Source organism: Herpailurus yagouaroundi, unplaced genomic scaffold (assembly GCF_014898765.1).
Source record: "Herpailurus yagouaroundi ecotype Mexico unplaced genomic scaffold, PumYag 140, whole genome shotgun sequence".
In the NCBI taxonomy this organism is placed as follows: domain Eukaryota; kingdom Metazoa; phylum Chordata; class Mammalia; order Carnivora; family Felidae; genus Herpailurus; species Herpailurus yagouaroundi.
In genome coordinates, this window is record NW_024412395.1 from 75096063 (window position 1) to 75116577 (window position 20515).

Consider the following 20515-nt stretch of genomic DNA (forward strand, 5'->3'; position numbering starts at 1 on the left):
AACCATGAGATCGTGACCTGAGCTGAAGTGGGACACTGAACCACCCAGACATCCCTCTTAATGCTATTAATATTGATATTAAAGGGGCACCTGGGTGGCTCATTTAGTTGGGCATCCGACTTTGGCTCAGGTCATGATCTCGCGGTTTGTGGGTTCGAGCCCCACATCTGGCTCTGTGCTGACAGCTCGGAGCCTAGAGCCTGCTTGAGTTCTGGGTCTCCCTCTCTCTCTGCCCCTCCCCTGCTTGTGCTCTGTCTCTCAAAAATGAATAAATGTAAAAAAAAAAAAAAAGCTAAAAAAATATTGATATTAAATAAATGCTATTAGACCAAAAGATATAAACTACTAAATTAGTTTATCTAAAGATAAGTTTAAAAAAGCAAATGGTATGAAAAACAAAAACAAAAAAAAAAAAAAGCAAATGGTATGTAATTGGTAAAAATTTTGGTACTTCCTAAATTTAAATCCTTTCTCTTTTAATTTTTCTTCTCTTAATATCTTCTGTCTTCTTAGTTTCCTTCTTCATTCTTTTTCCAATAATGTTTATAATCAACTGAATCATGTCTCAGATTACAATAGTTACCATCAGAAATTACTAAGTGAAAATATTTTAACTAAAATTTTTCCTCCAAAAGCAGATTTTTGGTCCACGTATAAGTGTATGTTCATTTTACATTACCATGATTTCTAACATTTTATTATGAAAGATAAAAGTTTCAAACATATAGCAGAATTGACAATGTTTATAGTAAACTATATACCCACGTATTTTATTATTTAAACTAAATCTGACCACTTGGAAATCATGCCCTGTAATAAGTAATATTTCTAAAGATTAGCACAATGTCATATATTTGTACAAATATGGAATGTGTGGTTATAGCCTATAGGAAGAAACAGTCTGCTACTGTGGTAAAGACAGAGCTATTAGAGTCAGACTGTCTTCGTTCAGATTTTAGCCTTAATGCCTGGAAGCTGGGTTGACCACAGGCAAATTGTTTAACTTTCTGTGATTTAGTTTCTTCAAAATGATACAAAAAGACTACCTCCTTCAGAAGGCTGTTTTGAGAATAAATGAGATAGTACATACTGCTCCCAAAACAGTGATTTGCACTTAGTAAGCACTCAATAAACATTGACTGTTATAAAATACTTTGACTTCTTTTTCCTGGAACGTAATCAGATTTGAACAGTTGTTTGTTACAAACATTATCACCAAGGCAGAGCAATCTTTTTAGTCTTAGAATCATTTTCAGTGGACATAGTATGGTTGTTGGTGTTGAGTTCTAATCTCAGCTGTGCCATTAACTCTTACACAGCCTAAGCCACTTAATTTTTTGGTTCTCCGTTTCCTGATCTATAACATGGAGAATTATTTTAAAATTTCAAAACCGTTATTAGCTTACGGGTCATGCAGAAACAGGCAATGGTGGATTTGGCCTGTGGGCCATAATTTGCCAATGGCAACTTCCCCAACCCGGAAGAAAACAGGATTGTTGCTGTTATTTGCTACAAGAAACATCATGCTTATTAAAGTAATGAAGATTTTCCCATACTTGTCTATATTATCACATACCTGGTTTTCCAAATCTGCCTTCTTTTGTTTGTTTAGTTCCAGCGTATCCTGAAGCTTGGCCAGCTTGGCCTGAACTTCCTGTAGGGCTGCCTGCTTCTTTCGAAGACCATCCATCGCAATTTTAAGCTCCCCTTCAGCTGCAGCCAGTTTTATCTTTTTGGGAGCTACTATTTTTGCCACTCTGCAAAAAGGAAAATTAGAAAGTCAGATATACATTTTATACTGTAGTGCACTTCCTATCACTGAATTTGTTTTTCTATCCTTACCAAACCTCAGAACATATCTTTATGCAAAACTGACCCTGATTCCTATAGTCTAGATTTCATCTAAGAATCAAACCTGACCCCAGCACTTAAGAAATGATGATTAAAACAGATACCAAATATGCATAACATTTTCAAATAATTTTTTTTTAATTTTTTTTTTCAACGTTTATTTATTTTTGGGACAGAGAGAGACAGAACATGAACGGGGGAGGGGCAGAGAGAGAGGGAGACACAGAATCTGAAACAGGCTCCAGGCTCCAAGCCATCAGCCCAGAGCCTGACACGGGGCTAGAACTCACGGACCGCGAGATCGTGACCTGGCTGAAGTCGGACGCTTAACCGACTGCGCCACCCAGGCGCCCCACAAATAAGTAATTTTTTTATTCACGGTAAAATATTAGATTATTGACAGTATGAATATTGGTGATTTTACAAAAGGAGAACTGTGCATTCGTGGAAAATATTACAGTGTTTGCAGAAAACATTCTGATTCGTTAGGGCTTAATTTGTAGGAGAGGGTGAGGTGTTTTATCTATGTAATTTTGCTTTTTAAACATTTTCAGAATATACTTTTAACTAAAACCAGCCGTCTTATAAGTATGTAGGTTGGTAACAGCAGGGAAAATATAAGAAAAAGAATGGATCTAAATTATCATCTATTGGGAAAATGGAGTCAGTGGTGTTAGCTTTCTAAATAAATGTCAAAATATTAAATTAAACTTCATCATTAACATATCATGATCCAAAATATACGCAGTGTGTAATATATATGCACAATTATTCAAACGGTGTAGGAGTTTGAAAGACTTCCTGTAACTGTTGCTCTTTGAAGAATAAACCAGTAATTTCTGTTTTGTAAAAGATATATATATATATATTCTCACACAATCATCAAAAAAAGGCTCCTTGTCTCACAAAGAATATATATTATACTAGTGGTTTTCAAAATGTGGTCCAAGGCATGCTTCATCCCCTTCAGGGAATCCATGAGATCCTCTAGTGTCCAACTAAAACGTCTGTGTTTAGGTTGTATTTTCTTCATATACTTCAATTGAAACAATATATTGCAACAGATTGAAGAAACAGATTGGCGTGTCCAGCTGTCTTCTATTGGACACATATCAAAGAGATTTACAAAACTATAAAACACCACTACTGTTTTCATAATTTTTTGTGTGAAAAATGTGGATTAAAAAAATAAGTTACTTATGTAACATGTAATGTTTTTATGAATTAATAGTTGTTCAAATTTCTCCATTTCAACTTCTAATATGGTAGATAAGCAAAAGGGTTTGGTGTCTTCAAGAATTTTTAAGAGTATAAAGGGTTCCTGAGTCCAAAAAAGTTTCAGCACACTCTATTATACCATATCATTGGTACAGTCTTGCCTCCAGTAGATACGTACACATACAGCAGGTATTAGATGTGATTTTCCAAGGAGCCTCTCACCTGTATAGCTTTTAAGTTTTATATTCTCTAAATGACCAAATGGGAAAATAAAACATAGCAGGATTTTGTGGGTTTTTTTAAATGTTTTTTTCTTAATGTTTTTATTTATTTTTGAGACAGAGACAGAGCATGAGCAGGGAAGGGGCAGAGAGAGGGAGACACAGAATCGGAAGCAGGCTCCAGGCTCTGAGCCATCAGCACAGAGTCCGATGCGGGGCTCGAACTCACAGACTGTGAGATCATGACCTGAGCTGAGGTCGGACGCTCAACTGACTGAGCCACCCAGGAGGCCCTGTGGGGTTTTTTTCAGTCAGTACTTACTTATCATATGAATCCATTGCTATGACCCATTTGCACAGACCTTCAGCTGCCGTGGAAGCATTTCTAATCTTTTCTGGAACAAAATCTGGGTTTGGAATATAATGTTTTCTTATGATATTCATATAAGCTGCTGGAATGTTGTCCTTGTCATATTCATGAAGTGACTGTAGAAATCGGATGTCACCAAGAAGTCTCTTAGCTGGACCCCAGAAATCCTCTATTTTTTTTCCTGAACCTGTTGGGTCAGGGATTTTGTCAGCTTTGATGCCTTTCAAGATGCATATAGCTTCCATAACAAGCTTGACACCAGCAGGAGGACTCTTCATGGATTTTACCACTGTAATGTCCTTGAAATAACAACATGCTAAGTATGAGGAAAGAACTGTTTGTTTATGCATGACTTATAATCGGCTCCTATTTTCAAACTAAACCATAAGATACAGAAACTCATTCTGTTCATTGTGTAGAAATAGTGGCAGTGATAGAATTGTGCCAAAAAGCATTGAGAAGTTTGTCCCAAAGTTAAACATGAAAAAGAAAAGTGGAAAGATACCTTAATGTGAGATTACTTATGACATAAAGTCTACTTCGAAAATGCTTAAGAGAAATCTGACTGTTGCAAAATAAGAGTTTTATAGCTTCTTAAAAACTATAAAAGCAATAGACGTAAACGTTAGAAAATACAGAGAAATTATACAAACAAAAGTCTCCTATAATCCCATATTAGCTAGTTAACTACTGGAAATATTTTTATTTACATTTCTTCCATATGTTCTTCTGTGTATATATAGGCTACAAATTAGTGTATATGCTACATTTTGACCAATGGAATTATAGTATACATAGCATAATGCTGTTTTAAAACTTTTTATATTTCAATAACAATATATAGCGGACATCCTTTCACGCTATGAAACACTTCATTTTAATGGCTGCATGACCTTCTGATGTATAGATATGAACCATAAGTCTCATGCCCTATGTTTCTTCCTCTATTTTTTACTATTATAATTTCCATGCTGAATTAAGAACTTTATGTCTTTTGTTTTTAAAGCTTTGGACACATATTGACAAACTACTCTCCATAAAGTATATAAGGATGCCTGTTTTACTACATATACCCTTAGCAACAATGCCAGGCATTCTGACAGGCAAAAGAAATATTTTAATCTGTATTTCTTAAAATATAAATGAAGTAGGATAGATCTTCATATGTTTATTGACTATTTGCATTTCCTCTTTTGTGAATTACTTCTTTATATCGTTTACTCTCTTATCTTACGGCTATTTTTTTCTTATTGATTTTTAAGAGCTTTTCACATAGAGGCATATTAATCTTTTGTTTGCCATGTAGTTTAAATATTTTCCCCCCGTGTTTCTACACTTCTGTGATGTTTATAACAAAAAAAAATGTGTTGTTTTTAGGGACTAAAATTTATAACTTAAAAAATTTTATTAGTTATGAAAAAACAGAAAAGTATCCAGAGCATATATATTACAAATAATTTTGCTTAGTTTTTTTTTCTGATTTCTCTCATATCAAAGAAATCCAAGGACCTAATCCACTCCAAGATATAAACATGACCTGCATTTTCTACTATTTTATAGTAATATAGCTATTTATATTTACATTTCAATCATTCTGAAATATATTTTGAAGTAAGGTGTGAAGAAAGGATCTAATGGTCTCTCCTACCACCACCCAAAAGTTTAGTCATGATTCTCAACACTATTTTTAAAAATCACCTTCATCTTTCTTAACTGAAACCCTTTCACATCTAAATTTTTATTACTGGGGCGCCTGGGTGGCGCAGTCGGTTAAGCGTCCGACTTCAACCAGGTCACGATCTCACGGTCCGTGAGTTCGAGCCCCACGTCGGGCTCTGGGCTGATGGCTCAGAGCCTGGAGCCTGTTTCTGATTCTGTGTCTCCCTCTCTCTCTTCCCCTCGCCCGTTCATGCTCTGTCTCTCTCTGTCCCAAAAATAAATAAACGTTCAAAAAAAATTTTTAATTTTTATTACTACATTTCATCAAGTTTAAGACATGCTATTATAAAGTATAACATCGTAAGGCATATTATTAAGTATCACAAAAATAAAAAACCCAAACACTAACAAACATTAACACATTATGTTATCACATCTATTGTAAGGTAGATATCAATTACAAAAGCGTCAAACTATGAAAAAGGTGCACTTCAGAATCAAAATACATACGTAAAGTCTTGTGCTTCTGTCCACTATTGTGCTGCGAAGTTACTGTGCAAAGTTCTTAAAAGAACAGAGCTTTCAAGGTAGGTTATAAAAGTTGGCAGCTTTCTTCTCTTCAAAATTCTTTTTAATTAAAAAAGTTTTTTAATGTTTATATTAGAGAGAGAGAAGGAGAGACAGAGAGAGAGGAAGAGAGAGACAACATGAGTGGGGGAAGGACACAGAGAGAGGGAGACACAGAATCCAAAGCAGGCTCAGGCTCTGAGCTGTCAGCACAGAGCCCCACGCAGGGCTCCAACCCACGAACTTCAAGATCGTGATCTGAGCTGAAGTCAGAGGCTTAACCAGCTAAGCGACCCGGGCGCCCCTACTTTTCCCAAATTCATGGGCGCACGCATTGCTTTTTTGCCAGGTCAATTAGGGAATTCTTTCGCCAATTTGAAAATGATTTCGATTGCATTAAATGTGGAGACTAATTGGGACAGACAGACCAGATGGTAGGCCACAAGGGTAAACACTCTCAGGCTGTGATGATGCGTGTCTTCGAGAGTGTCACCGTGTTCTCACCTGTGCCGTGAGAGTATCAAGGGCAGACAGCGCCGACTCTAATATCGGCAAGGCCCCCGCCAGGTCAGCGTCACACTCGTCTTTGATGGCTTTGGCGGCCATAGCTTGTTCGTTTGCTATGGTCTCATCAGCTTTCACTATTTTTTCAGTTTTGGCGACTTCCGCCGACTCCCTCTCGATGACTGCCATCATTTCATCCACCTCTTTGCTGGCAACTTTTAATTGTGGATGTAGAGCTTCTAACTCAGATTGCATGGTGGCTACTTGGGATGCAGCGGAATCCAGTTTGTCCAAACCCACTTCATACCTCTTCTTCATTGTCATTACTTCACTGGGAGCAAACAGATAAAACAAGGTTAGGCATCAAATTCTGTATCCTTTAAGAAAAAAAAAATTCTTGAGCTTTGCAGAATTTTTCCAGACATAACTAAGGGAGCAGTATGAAAGATTTTCACATCACCATTTGTCAAAAAATATGAACTTTAGAAGACTGCATTGTGCACGATTAAGAGCCAAAAATAAGCCGTGCTTGTTTTTCTATTTCCACTACCTAGCCCAATATCCAGGCATGTAACAGAAATTCGAAAGTTATTCTGTGATTTATTAGATACTAGGCATAAGGCAAGGAGTGCTCTTTATCAAAATGAATGGCATGCCCTCTAAGTTTAGTCACTTTGGGAAGTTTATTGCTACAACACTAATGTTCCTTAAAACCTTTTTACAATCATATCTTTCAAATAGACTTCAGGGACCAAAATATAGGACTTTGAATGCTTGCAAAGGTGGCTGATGATTTTAAGAAGTGTTCAATATCTTGAAATAATTTTTTATGAAGACAAAAGTGACAAATAGGATAGATAATACAACTCAACACTTTTTTGGTACAAAATGACTACAAGGTAATAATACTTGATTAGGAATATAGTAGTATTTTAATGTGCTTTAAATTTTTTATCTGCATTCATATATGTCTCTGGATAATTATCCATTAAATGTAGAGAAACTCTTCTTTATAATTTGTTTCTTTATATCTATCTATCATCTATCTATTTAGAGAAAGCATGAGTGTGCACAAGTAGGGGAGGGGCAGAGAGAAAGGGAGGGAGGGAGGGAGGGAGAGAGAGAGAGAGAGAGAGAGAGAGAGAGAGAGAGAGAGAGAGAGGATTCCAAGCAGGCACTGCACTGTCAGCACGGAGCCCAGCGCAAGGCTCGAACTCACCAACTGTGAGATCAGGACCTGAGCCAAAATCCATAGTCAAATGCTTAACCAACTGAGCCACTCAGGTGCTCCTAATTTGTTTCATTTTAAGTATTTGATATACCACAATGTTTCAAAGTAAAAGGTGACACATTTTTGAAATCATCTTCAAAAAGGAAGTTGGAGTAGATAACAAACCAACCTGGTAACTGTCTAAAGGCAGAAGCATGCCCTTCAGCTGAGGGCTTATCTGATCCAAGCTGGAATAGGTTAACCAGGGGAACATTAAAAAGATGGCCACAGAGGGGTTAAAAAAAAATTTAGAAGTGAGGGTATGCCAAATGGCTAATAGACACATGAAACGATGCTGAACATCACTCACCATCAGGGAAACACAAATTAAAACCACAATGAGATACTAGCTCACACCTATCAGAATGGCTAAATTTAACAACTCAAGAAACAACAGATGTTGGCGAGGATACAGCAAAAGGAGAACCCTCTTGCACTGTTGCTGGGAATGTAATCTGGTGCAACCACTCTGGAAAACAGTATGGAGATTACTCAAAAAGTTAAAAATACAACTACCGTACCACCCAGCAATTACACTCCTGAATATTTACCCAAAGGATACAAAAATATGGGGCACATGCCCGAAATGTTTGCCCAAAGGATACAAAGGGGTATATGCACCCAAATGTTTACAGCAACATTATCAACAATGGCCAAATTATGGAAAGATCCCAAACGTCTGTCAACTGATGAATGGATAAAGAAAATGTGGTATGCATCTACAATGGAATATTACACAGCCATAAAAAGAATGAAATCTTGCCATTTGCAATGATGTGAATGGAACTAGAGTGTATTATGCTAAATTAAATATGTCAGTCAGAGAAAAACAAATGCCATATGATTTCACTCATATGTGGAATTTAAGAAACAAAACAGAGGAACATAGCGGGAGGGAAGGAAAAACAACAAAAACAGAGAGGGAGGCAAATCATAAGACACTCTTAACTATAGAACTGAGCATTGCTACAGGAGAGGTGGGCAGAGAATAGGCTAAATGGGTGATGGGCATTAAGGAGGACACTTGTTGGGATAAGCACTGGGTGTTATATGAATCACTAAATTCTACTCCTGAAACCAATACTACACCACATGTTAACTAACCTGAATTTAAATAAAAGCTTGGAAGAAAAAAAAAGAAACGGTGAGGGTATACCATGTTTTGTCATACGTTGTTGATTCCCTCTGAATCAGCAAAATACTTGACATAATGGGAACTGAGGGGAGTGGATACATGATACCATATTATCTGTGAGTCTGGTTTTAGTTGAACAAAACAGGAAAGGTCTCACTCCTGCCGGCATGAAGAGTTTTCATATTGTGGCTCATCCCATGTGATGATTTGCTAGCTAAACTCTTGGTGTCCTGGCAGTTGACCTGCTTGCTTCTAGGTTACCATAGTGCCTGGCTCTAAAGACATCTGAAGGCATTAGCCATTAAGGGAAGAGTAACCACAGGATGGGGATACTGGTTGAGGTAAAGGAGAATTTTTTTTTATAAGAGAGGAAGATTTGAAAGGCAAAGAAGAATATTGAAAAAATTCCTAGAAAATTACTGCTTTCAATCCTCCTATAACTTTCTATCTCATTTTCATAATATTTCTTTCAGTTAGGAAGGCCTTAAACCTTGTGAGTGTACAATCAAATAGAGATATAAGTGACCAAAATTTATTTTTTAATTTTTTTTTACATTTATTTATTTTTGAGAAACAGAGTGAGACAAAGTGTGAGTGGGGGAGGGGCAGAGAGAGAGGGAGACACAGAATCTGAAGCAAGCTCCAGGCTCTGAGCCGTCAGCACAGAGCCTGATGCGGGGCTCGAACCCATGAACTGTGAGATCATGACCTGAGCCGAAGTTGGACGCTCAACCGACTGAGCCACCCAGGCGCCCCTAAGTGACCAAAATTTAATCAGACTCTCTAAAAGGTGTCAATCCTCCTGGATGGGAAAATATGGAAGAAAAAAAAAAAGGCAAGATTCCTTTAAGTTAAAGATCATAAGATCTATATGAAAAGATAATTATTTTGACGGCCAAAGCAATTATAAAATTCAGCCAATTCATGTAGCAGCCCTGGGTAGGGGTTGCAGATTTCACTAGGTAGATACAGAAAGTACTAATAGTAGGATTCAAACACAGGGGTATGGATCATGGTGCACAGGAAAGCCCGGGCACCCGAGCTGGAGAAGGTATTACAATAGTCACTGTCAATATGGATGAGGAGGGTCCTACCAGGATCTAGGTAGCATCCTGGACAGTACGAGAAAAGGTGCTTCAAATGCTTCACATAGTCGGATAGCACAGGAAGATTTAAAATTAACAGTTAATGTGCAAACATTAATCTTTGTATTAATATTTTTGTGGTATGAAATCTGTGCACATTGGTGTTTTAAGTATATATTTTTAATATTTAGAAGAATTTGGTCTGTTTGACTAACAGATTAACCTTATAGTCCAGTATAAATTGTGCAATTGAGCAAGAGATAGACTCTGTTTTTTGTTGTGTTTTTTTTTTTTTTAATTTACATCCAAGTTAGTTAGCATATAGTACAACAATGATTTCGGGAGTAAGGGTACCCCTTACCCATTTAACCCATCCCCCCTTCCACAATCCCTCCAGTAACCCTCTGTTTGTTCTCTATATTTAAGATAGACTTCTGTTTTAAGGTAAAAATATCTCAAAGTTTATAGATAATATTCAAACAATTAAAAGAACGTAAGGCTCACCCTATGTATTAGTTTAACTAACTAGATTTTATAAATTATTTAAGGACCTAGGAAAGTTTGATTGGTTAAATCAGACCTCAAAGGGAAATAAAAACTATTAAAGATTATAAATGCAATGTAAAAAAAATTTATTTAAATAACTTTTTGAATATGACCAAAAATTAGCTAAAAGCTCCCTTAGAAGGCAGATCACTAAAACTTCTAAACTTCTAGCTTTCTAGCTTAAAATAATGTTTTTACATTTTATAATATATTGAGTGTTTTATGGAACCAAAGAAGCTTCTGAATAATACTTTTGCACTATAAGTCACCCTCAACGACATTAAGAACTCACACTGATACATTCTGTAGTATGTTAAGCTGATTGATATTTCTATCAATGTTTTCAAACGAAAGTTTAAAGAAGGAAAGTTGGCTAGGTAGACAGAGTAGCTGTTTCTGGATTTCAGCTACTCTGCGGTTTTATCTAATTACTTATCAAAAAAAAAATTCTCTCTATTGGTGTTTACTCAATATCATTGTCAAAGGATCCTGGAGTCCTAGCCCAGCTCTGAGAGGCCCACCTTTATTCTTTCAACAACTATGATTATGCACTTAGGATGTTCAAGACAATGCATCAGACCTTCTCCCAATCCTACAAATGTTTGTGGAATACATCATTCAAAGATTTAACAAAACTCACAGTTCATATATATGTATATGCATATGCAAAATAAATCTCTTTATCATAACCATGTCATTTTTGTACAAATATTTTTAAGCCACTATTGCTTACTTAGAAATATGAAATTTCATTTTTACCTTCTTTTCTTTTCCAACAACAGTTTGAAAGTGGAGATTAATTCAAGATAAGAAGTAGGAGTCACATAATTGTATCTTTGAAGTTCAACAAAGAAGGATGTTGATAAATCTATAGTAGAAGTGTGGAAGCTTTTACACATGTTGATACAGCCTTCTCGTATTTCCTCTGACATTTCAATTTCTTCCAAGAAGCGTGAGGCAACTGCCTGGAGAGCATCTTCAGGCCATGTCTAAATATAAGATAAATGCTTTAGCACTTGATCAAAATGACTAGTGGAAGTCTGTTACTACTGCAGTCCTTAGTAATTTTTTTTTTAATTTTTTTTTCAACGTTTATTTATTTTTGGGACAGAGAGAGACAGAGCATGAACGGGGGAGGGGCAGAGAGAGAGGGAGACACAGAATCGGAAACAGGCTCCAGGCTCTGAGCCATCAGCCCAGAGCCCGACGCGGGGCTCGAACTCACGGACCGCAAGATCGTGACCTGGCTGAAGTTGGACGCTTAACCGACTGCGCCACCCAGGCGCCCTGAGTCCTTAGTAATTTATGGGTGTTTGAAATGGAAGGGGACACATGAAGAATGGGGCAGGAGGGACACTTCCATGAGGAACTTCTTCTTCCCCCCACACAAGGACTTCAATGCTTAGGACAGGGAGCCAGTAGCTAGTGCAAGTAATATTAACTCTTCATGGCTTGCTCAAAGGTTAAAAAAAATTGTTCATGAGTATTGTAGGAGCAAGGAAGAGGAAAGAACTAAACTTATGGAATGTCCATTTCTGTGTGCATCCTACTGGTATTATCTCATTTAATTCTCCCAATTAATTCTCCCTAGTAAATATTATCCTTTCCCCTAAACTCCAGGATCATATGAACAACTATCTCCTTGATTCCTCCTGTATCTCCAACAAGTCCAAAACATGTCCCAAACTATCTAACCCAAAATGGTTGCTGTCTTCCCCAACTTAGTGAACATCACCACCATCCACCCCATGCTCCAGCCAAAATGCAGGAATCATCCTTGGAAACTCTCCTGTTCCTCAACCTTCCATCCATCCCATAAACAAGTTCTGTGGGCACTGACCCTACTACAGTAGCTTCCAAATCCTTTCTCTTCTTCCTACGTCTACAACAACCACCCCAATTCAACTCTGTTTTCATCTGCTTGAAATATTCCAACCGTGTTCTAACTGGTCTCCCTGCTTGTGTGCTCTCTACACCTGGCAAGGTGATTTTTTCAAAATGAGGGCGTCTGGGTGGCGCAGTCGGTTGAGCGTCCGACTTCAGCCAGGTCACGATCTCGCAGTCCGTGAGTTCGAGCCCCGCGTCAGGCTCTGGGCTGATGGCTCAGAGCCTGGAGCCTGTTTCCGATTCTGTGTCTCCCTCTCTCTCTGCCCCTCCCCTGTTCATGCTCTGTCTCTCTCTGTCGCAAAAATAAATAAACGTTGAAAAAAAAAATTCAAAATGTAAATCATCTCGTCTCTCCAATTTATAATCCTTCAAAGACTTCCCAGTATATTTCAAATCCAAAACCAACTTATAAATCTCTGCCTGTCACATGGTTCTTCCCACCTTTCTGACCTCACTTCTGCTGCTTTTCCCTCAGTTCTTCTGCACCTGCTACCCCATGTTACCTCACACACTCATTCCTTCCACAGCCCCTTGCCTTCACTAGATATGCCGAGGTGCTCTCAGTACTGATGCTTTTTGTCTGCCTTGTTTCCTTGTAAAGATCACCTACTCAGAAAGCCTTTTACTCCCCATATGCTAGCCTGAGAACAGAATGATTTTTTGTTAATTTGTCTGTCTCTAGAAAGTAGGCTCAAGGAGTGCAGAAGCCCCATCTATTTCTTTTCTTTTTTTTTTTTTTTTGCTTCCAGCATTTAGGATCGTACCTGCTATTGAGCAAGAGTTCCATAAATATGTTTTGCATGAAACAATCGTAGCAGGAAATGGAAGAGCAGAGGGGTTATGTCAATTCCCCAAGGTCAAGAATGCTTAGAGGTTGGCTCTCCCTCATGGGACCTCTGCCACAGCCCACAAACTTCCCACCATACACTCTGGTCTCATCTGCTCTGTGCTTCCTCATTCTGAAGTTTACTACCAAAAGTATCACTCTGGATTTCTTCCTTTTGACTTCCTGCTGGATTTGACTAACAGAAAAAGATTGGAGGGTGGAGGCAGGCACATTTATGTCCTCCCTTCCTTTCCAGCAGAAGCTTAGGTAGGTTTTGGGTTCCTGCTCCTGTCAGGTAGTCCTACTTCCACAGCTCCAAGTTCCAGCGACACGTTCTCCTCCCAATCCCCTTTATACCCAAATTATAATAACAACTCCCTACTATGTTCCACCCCTTCCTCACTGTTCCACCATCTCCTCTCAGTTCATTTACACCCACCTACACCTCTGTGAGCAGTGCCTTCATTCATCTTTCTTCAGTGGAGCCTTCCAGTGTGCTGATCCCTGTCAGGACCCTGACTGACACCCAAATTTATCCTAAAACCTTCTATAGTATATTGAGGTTAATGATGGTATTTATTAAGAATAAAATGGGTTTTTTTCTATCATGAAGATTTTTTGAACTAGAAAATTCTTGGAGTTTAGATGATTCTGCTAAACTACATTTTTTTTTTTGGAGGGGGAGTCTATAAAGTAAGTCAAGATGATGATGACAACACAACATTTTTAGAAGTCTATCTAAAGTTCACATGGCAATACCTGAAACCAATCAATGGTACAGCAGTTAACAAGAGCAGGGAACTTCCTAAGGCGAATCCGAAATGCATCTCCAATGGGACTCATGGCGAGGACCACGTGCAGTTGGTTGCGGCAGCGATCGAGAAACATATTGAAAAGAGCTATGGGGCTTCCATCTGTTTGTTTGGTTTTATCCCGTTGGCGATCTAACTGACGCATCTTATCACAGATCTCCTGCTTCTCATCTAATGCAAAGAGATTTGGAACCTCCCCAGCATTCAGCAGATTGTTGACATCTTCTAGAAATGACTCCCTTTTAATCTGAGTGTCTGTAAACAGGAAGACACCGTGCATCTCACCTTCGGCGCATTTCCTCAAGATCACCTTTAGATCTTCGTGCCACTCAGAAGTACCGTAGCCCTTGGAGATTTCAACCTGAAAAACTGTATAATCAGCCATGTGGGCAGCTAATCTGGTGACAGACTGCCTTCCACTCCCTCCAACACCAACCAGAAGAGCATGGCTGCGCGGCTGCTTCAGGATCCTGGAAATCCTGCTGATGTGTTCTATGGCAAATCGGAATAAGACGAGGTTCATGGTTTTTTTGCTCATATTGTTGTATTCTTCTAGGTGAACTTCTACTATCATCCGAAGATGGTCCACATCTGCAACTTCTCTATAGTTGGTGTCCTCCCTCCTAGGATCGTGGAAATCACAAAACATTAAGCTCCGCAAGTCGTCTTCTCCTACGACTCCATCATTATCAAAGTCTAAAGCTTGGAAAAGCTCATGAAAATCTTCATCCATGTATTTTACCAAAATTTCTTGAATGTAGTTGATAAGCCAACTTCTATCTGCATTATCCAGAAGGCGATCATAATACACTCTAAGGACCTGTAATGATAATCAAGAAGCAGCATTAGGAATGGATTCTTCTATTTTTGTAGTTTTATTTACATATTAATTTCAAGTAGTATAAAAAGTACTCTCAGGAAATTTATTTTTTTTTAAATCTAAATAGGCCCATATTTATTAAAAATTTGTATTTCTTATTACAAACTTTTTTTTTTTTTTTTTTTTTACAAACCAAAGACCAGGTTCAGACGAACTGTGGCGTTCTGTTATGGTAGCCCTAGCAGACTAATACACGTATCATATAAGCAGTGCATATATTTGTCAGCAAAACTTCTGGCATTTGGGGGCAATTACTAAACCTGTCTGCATCAGCTTCTTTACGTACAGAATGGAAATAGTAATACCTGCACTGCATTACATTACAACCATTAATCTACTTTCTGTCACTACAAATTTTCTTACTCTGCACATTTCATATAAATGGGATCATATAATATGTCACCTTTTTGTGTCTGGCTTCTTTCACTTGGCATGATGCTTTCTAGGTTCATTCATGTTGTAGCATGCATCAGTAGTCACATTTTGTTTATTCATCAGCTGATGTATATCTGAGTTGTTTCCAGTTTGGGGCTATTATGAATAATTCTAATAATATTTGGGTATAGGTTTTTGTGTGGACACGTGTTTTCTATTCTCTTGGGTACATGGCTAGGAGGAGAATTCTGGTATCTCTATGTTTAACATTTTAAGGAACTACCAAGCTGTTTTTCAAAGTAGGTGCACCATTTTTCATTTCCATAAGCAGTACATGAGGGCTATGATTCCGCCACCATCCTTGCCTGTTTTTTTTTTATTGCAGCCATCTTAGTGGGTGTGAGGTAAACTTCACTGGGGTGGTGATTTGCATTTCACTGATGACTAAAGATGTTGAACATCTTTTCACGTGCTTACTGGCCATATCATCTTTGGAGACATGTTGATTCAAATGTTTTTCCCACTTTTAAATTGGGTTATTTGTCTTCTACTGTTGAGTTGTAATAATTCTTTATGTTTTCTGGATATTAGACACTGATCAGATCTATGACTTGAAGCTATTTTTCCCCATTCTACAGGCTATCTTTTCACTATCTAGATAGTGTCCTTTGTAGCATGAAAATGTTTAACTTTGATGACATCCAATTTATTTTTTCTTTGGATCCCTTGTGCAGACTATTTATATTTAACAAGCAAATCAGATGTTATGCATGCTAACATTTGAAAGCCATGGAGAAACCAAAGGGAATGTAAACTAGTAAGCCAGTTTCATACCTTGAAAACTATATAGTAAAATTATATTAGGTCCTCTAGTTTGGTGAAAGGGTCTGGAAAGGAAAAGGACACTTAGCGTAGTATCTGACATATATTAGACCCTCAGGAAATCTTTTTTGAGTGAATAGAAACAAAGCCCAAATAGAGTGCTCAGTTCAATCACTTCATATTTTTTGAAGTGTTGAGAACAATGTGCCTAGCCCTGTTCTCAGCACTGTGGATAAATCAGTGACAAAAAAATAAAAAAATAAAAAGCAACTCTGCCCTCATGGAGCTTGCCCACTATCTGAGAGAGATGGACAATAAACAAAACAAATAAATTATATGGCATGTTAGATGCTGATAAATGCTATGAAAATAAGAAAAATAGAGCAAGTCAAGAAAGACTGGAACCGTTGATGGGGTATGAGCCTGTGATATTCACGAAGGTGGTCAATGTGGACCTCATCGACAGGGAGACATTTGATCAAAGGCAGTATAAAGCTAACCCACAGGATCAATATCTGGGGTAAGAGCATTCCAGGAAGAGAGAATAGCCAGGAGGCCTGTGCTGATGGTGAAGGATGAATGAATGTGAGAGAAGGAGGCAGCCTGAGGGGAACCAGGAAAGAGGTACACATATAACATCTTATGGGCCACCAGACTTTTATTTTTAATCCCTCTTAATAAAATGCTATTATAAGGTTTTGAACTGAGGACTTAAACTCATTATGTTATATGAAGTAGCCATTAAAAATCGCAAGTTATTGGGGCACCTGGGTGGCTGAGTCAATTAAGCATCTGACTTCAGCTCAGGTCATGGTCTCATGGTTTGTGGGTTCGAGTCCCACATCGGGCTCTGTGCTGAATGCTTGCTCAGAGCCTGGAGACTGCTTCAGATTCTGTGTCTCCTCTCTCTGCCCCTCCCCCGTTAGCGCTCTGTCTCACTCTCTCAAAAATAAATAAAGGTAATAAAAAAAAGTTTCTTAATAAAAAAATTTCAAGTTATTATATTAAGGATCTCATTAAATGGCCTAAGAGCTCAACAGCCAGCGTCAAAACTCAATAATCTACCATCAAAGGCAGCATAAGATTTGGAAAAGTATAAAGAGTAATGGCACATACTATAAGTATATAATAGCACATATGAACTGCTCCCACGAATCAAAGAAAGCAATAGTATGTATAATCCCAAGTGATGAAACATGTCATGTATCATAAGACTGCCTTTCTTCCTCCCCTTATGCACTCACACAATATTTGCTGTGTCCTTGCCATGTGTCAGGCACTGGGGTAAGTACAGAGTAAGTAAAGATGCTGCTTTCAGCAAGCTTCTTTTCCAGTAGAGACATTAAATAAGCCAAAATATAGGCAATGTCAAGTGATGTTCAGTGTTACGAAGCAAAAGGTTAAAGGAAAAAGAGCTATGGCAGGTAGGGATGGCCTAAGGCAAGCCTCTATGGAAAGAGGATATTTGAGCAGAGACCTTAAGGAAGTAGGCAGGCTTTGTGGATAACGGGGGGAAGAGTGTTCTAGGCAGAACGAATATCAAGGGTGAAGCTCCTCAAGTGGAGGATGCCAGATCTTCCTAGAGCAAGATTTGGCTGCTGACAAAATTAACTCTTTTGATGAAGTCAGTGACATCCTTCTCTCACATCTCTCTCCCTCTCCACCTTTCAGCTATTTCTATCACCCTGTGGCCTACCAGACTTAGAGCCTGTGTGTGTGTCCCCAAATAGAGATCCCACTCAGGCAATTAAGGGACCTGCAGAAGAGTACAGTAAGAATCACAGATCATACTTTTCCAAAAAATTACTTCTAGGGACCTTGCTGTGGCCAAAATATTTGAGTAGAATGGACTTTTTCTCCCCTTTTAAATGTTTATTTATTTTTCAGAGAGAGAGATAGAGAGAGAGAGCGCAAGTAGGGGAGGGGCAGAGAGAGAGGGAGACACAGAATCTGAAGCAGGGTCCAGGCTCTGAGCTGTCAGCACAGAGCCCGACGCGGGCTTGATCTCAAACCGTGCCCGAACTCACAAACCACGAGATCATGACCTGAGCTGAAGTCAGATCCTTAACCTACTGAGCCACCCAGAATAGACTTTCATTTGGACATATATTTGAATGTGTGAGGATTTAGGAATTCAGACTGCAGAATAAAAAGCCAACAGAAATGGAATTTGTAAACACCCTTTAGAAATTTATGTCTCCACAGCACATGGTTTTAACATACCAGCACATTCCATTTTCTAATTTCTTAACTACATTATTAAGTTAAAATAGCTGTATTATTTACATATTAAAAATAAAACATTTTTCTTTAACTTTCCTATATTCTTTGTCTATTTTTAAAATATTTTAATTTTTTTTAACAATTATTTATTTTTGAGAGACAGAGAGAAAGAGCATGAGTAGGGGAGGGGTAGAGAGAGAAGAAGATACAGAATGCAAAGCAGGCTCCAGACTCTAAGCTGTCAGCACAGAGCTTGACACGGGGCTCGAATCCATGAATCATGAGATCATGGCCTAAGCTGAAGTTGGACGCTTAACTGGCTGAGCCACCTAGCGCCCCTATTTTTAAAATATTGAATTATTATTTCTGCTGTCTTGTTTTTTGTATTCTCTCTCCCTCTTTCCACAAGTTTTTACAAGAAAATATTCACCCACATACCTCTTCCCAGAGATAACTTAAATATTTTTTTACATAGTTTGTGTGCTCTCAAAACTAGTTTGCTCTGCAGTTTTTTGGCAAGGAAATATTGCAAGTAATGCAAATAAATGTGTTCACTTCTTATAAAATCAATTACTTAAAAAGTATTCCACCTCAAAAATTATTTAAAATAAAACTAACAAGGATTAAGTAACTTAAAAAAGATTGACCCAAAGTGATACCTACTTCAAAATATCTTAAAAGTCAACAAAAATTTCTAAAACTGCGAGATAAAGCATTTTAAATATCATGAAATATATTAGTGTTAACTATTCTTTTAAATTACCTTGATCATTGATTGGTCTTCATAATACCAAATAGCTGAATGAATTTCAACAATATAAATTGCTAAATGTTTCTTTTTACCCAATTGTCAATAACATGAAAATTTACCTCATGAACCCAGAGACGCTTAATCACTTCTTTGGTTTCTGCTGTTTCTGGTCTTGATAAACAAACCCCCTGAATAACGCGAGAGAAATCACGGAGGTTGAACAAGTAGTGAGACTTGGCTGGTGTAGGCAACAGATTTTTCATGGCTTCTTTATACAGAGTCATGGTACCGTTTACAATTTGTGTGGTCAAATCTAGAAAATCATCTGGAAATTTATAACTTAAAAATTTTTGATAAAAAAGAAAGTGTTAGCAAATATGATACATACATACATACATAAATGATATTTAACATGTCTAGTGCAAAATTTTTCTGATTGAACCAATTGATTTAATTTACAAGATTACCATTTCTTTTTCCAATAATAATAATGATGATAGTAGAATTTTAATTTCTTTTACAATAACTTTCCATTCATTATTTTATTTTATGTTCAAAGAAACTCCACAGGAAGGCAGGACCAATGTAATGGACTTAAAATTACCTACACAAGTGAACAGAAGAGCCAGCCAAGGAACCCGGATTATGTAACTCAAATCCAGTATACACTAGAGAAATGTGTCCTAACTTCTTTCACGCCTCATCATTCTCAGTTGCATATAAATGGATCCCTTGGGGCACCTGGGTGTCTCAGTCGGTTGAGCATCTGACTTCAGCTCAGGTCATGATCTCACTGTTCGTGGGTTCAAGCCCCACATCAGGCTCTGTGCTAACAGCTCAGAACCTGGAGCCTGCTTCAGATTCTATGTCTCCCTCTATCTGCCCCTTGCCCGCTTATGCTCTGTCTCTCTCTCTGTCTCTCAAAGATGAATAAATGTTAAAATAAATAAATAAATAAATAAATAAATAAATAAATAAAATCTCTGAAGAACACTGGTGAAATGACTATTTTCAGAGAAAATAAGGAAGGAAATAAAAATATGGGAAAAATAAGAAAAAGAGAAAAAGAAAAAGGAAAGTTAAAAAGAAAGTGAAATAAATAGAGTGGCAGGATTAAAAAAAACAGGGGCAAAGGGCACAATTAGGGTAGAAAGAACATGGGAAATGAATATCCATTTAGAAAAACAGACTATCTTAACTTCTGGCTTGAGGAAGAGCCAGCTGTCCTCCTCCATCATCACAGGAGAGGGCACGGAATGACAATTACCTGAGAATGGACAGCAGGGAACTGAGACTTGCACTGCCCAGGTCTACTTAGCTCCTGAACCTCCGTTCATCATGTTGAAAAGCACTGAATGGCCAGATGTAGAGAACAACATTTCTCCAGGGTACAAGCTACACTCAAACTTGGACATGACCCTTCTGGGGGAATTCCCTACAGGGTATCAAAGTCACAGGACAAACCTGGCATAAATCTTTCCATCATTAATGGTACTACACGGTGAAAATTCAA

At 37.9% G+C, this 20515-nt stretch overlaps 1 protein-coding gene across 7 annotated transcripts in view; it reads right to left on the reverse strand.

Annotated features, from left to right (window-relative positions):
- DNAH7 (dynein axonemal heavy chain 7) overlaps positions 1–20515 on the reverse strand; it is a 267521-nt gene that overhangs the window by 110777 nt on the left and 136229 nt on the right. For all 7 annotated transcript variants that reach the window (XM_040475707.1, XM_040475712.1, XM_040475714.1 and 4 more), the window contains 6 exons: positions 19122–19341; positions 13899–14771; positions 11186–11415; positions 6391–6721; positions 3613–3959; positions 1577–1757 (listed from right to left, as the gene is read on the reverse strand). In XM_040475707.1, the coding sequence (XP_040331641.1) occupies positions 1577–1757; positions 3613–3959; positions 6391–6721; positions 11186–11415; positions 13899–14771; positions 19122–19341 (2182 nt within the window). The remainder of the gene's footprint in view (positions 1–1576; positions 1758–3612; positions 3960–6390; positions 6722–11185; positions 11416–13898; positions 14772–19121; positions 19342–20515) is intronic.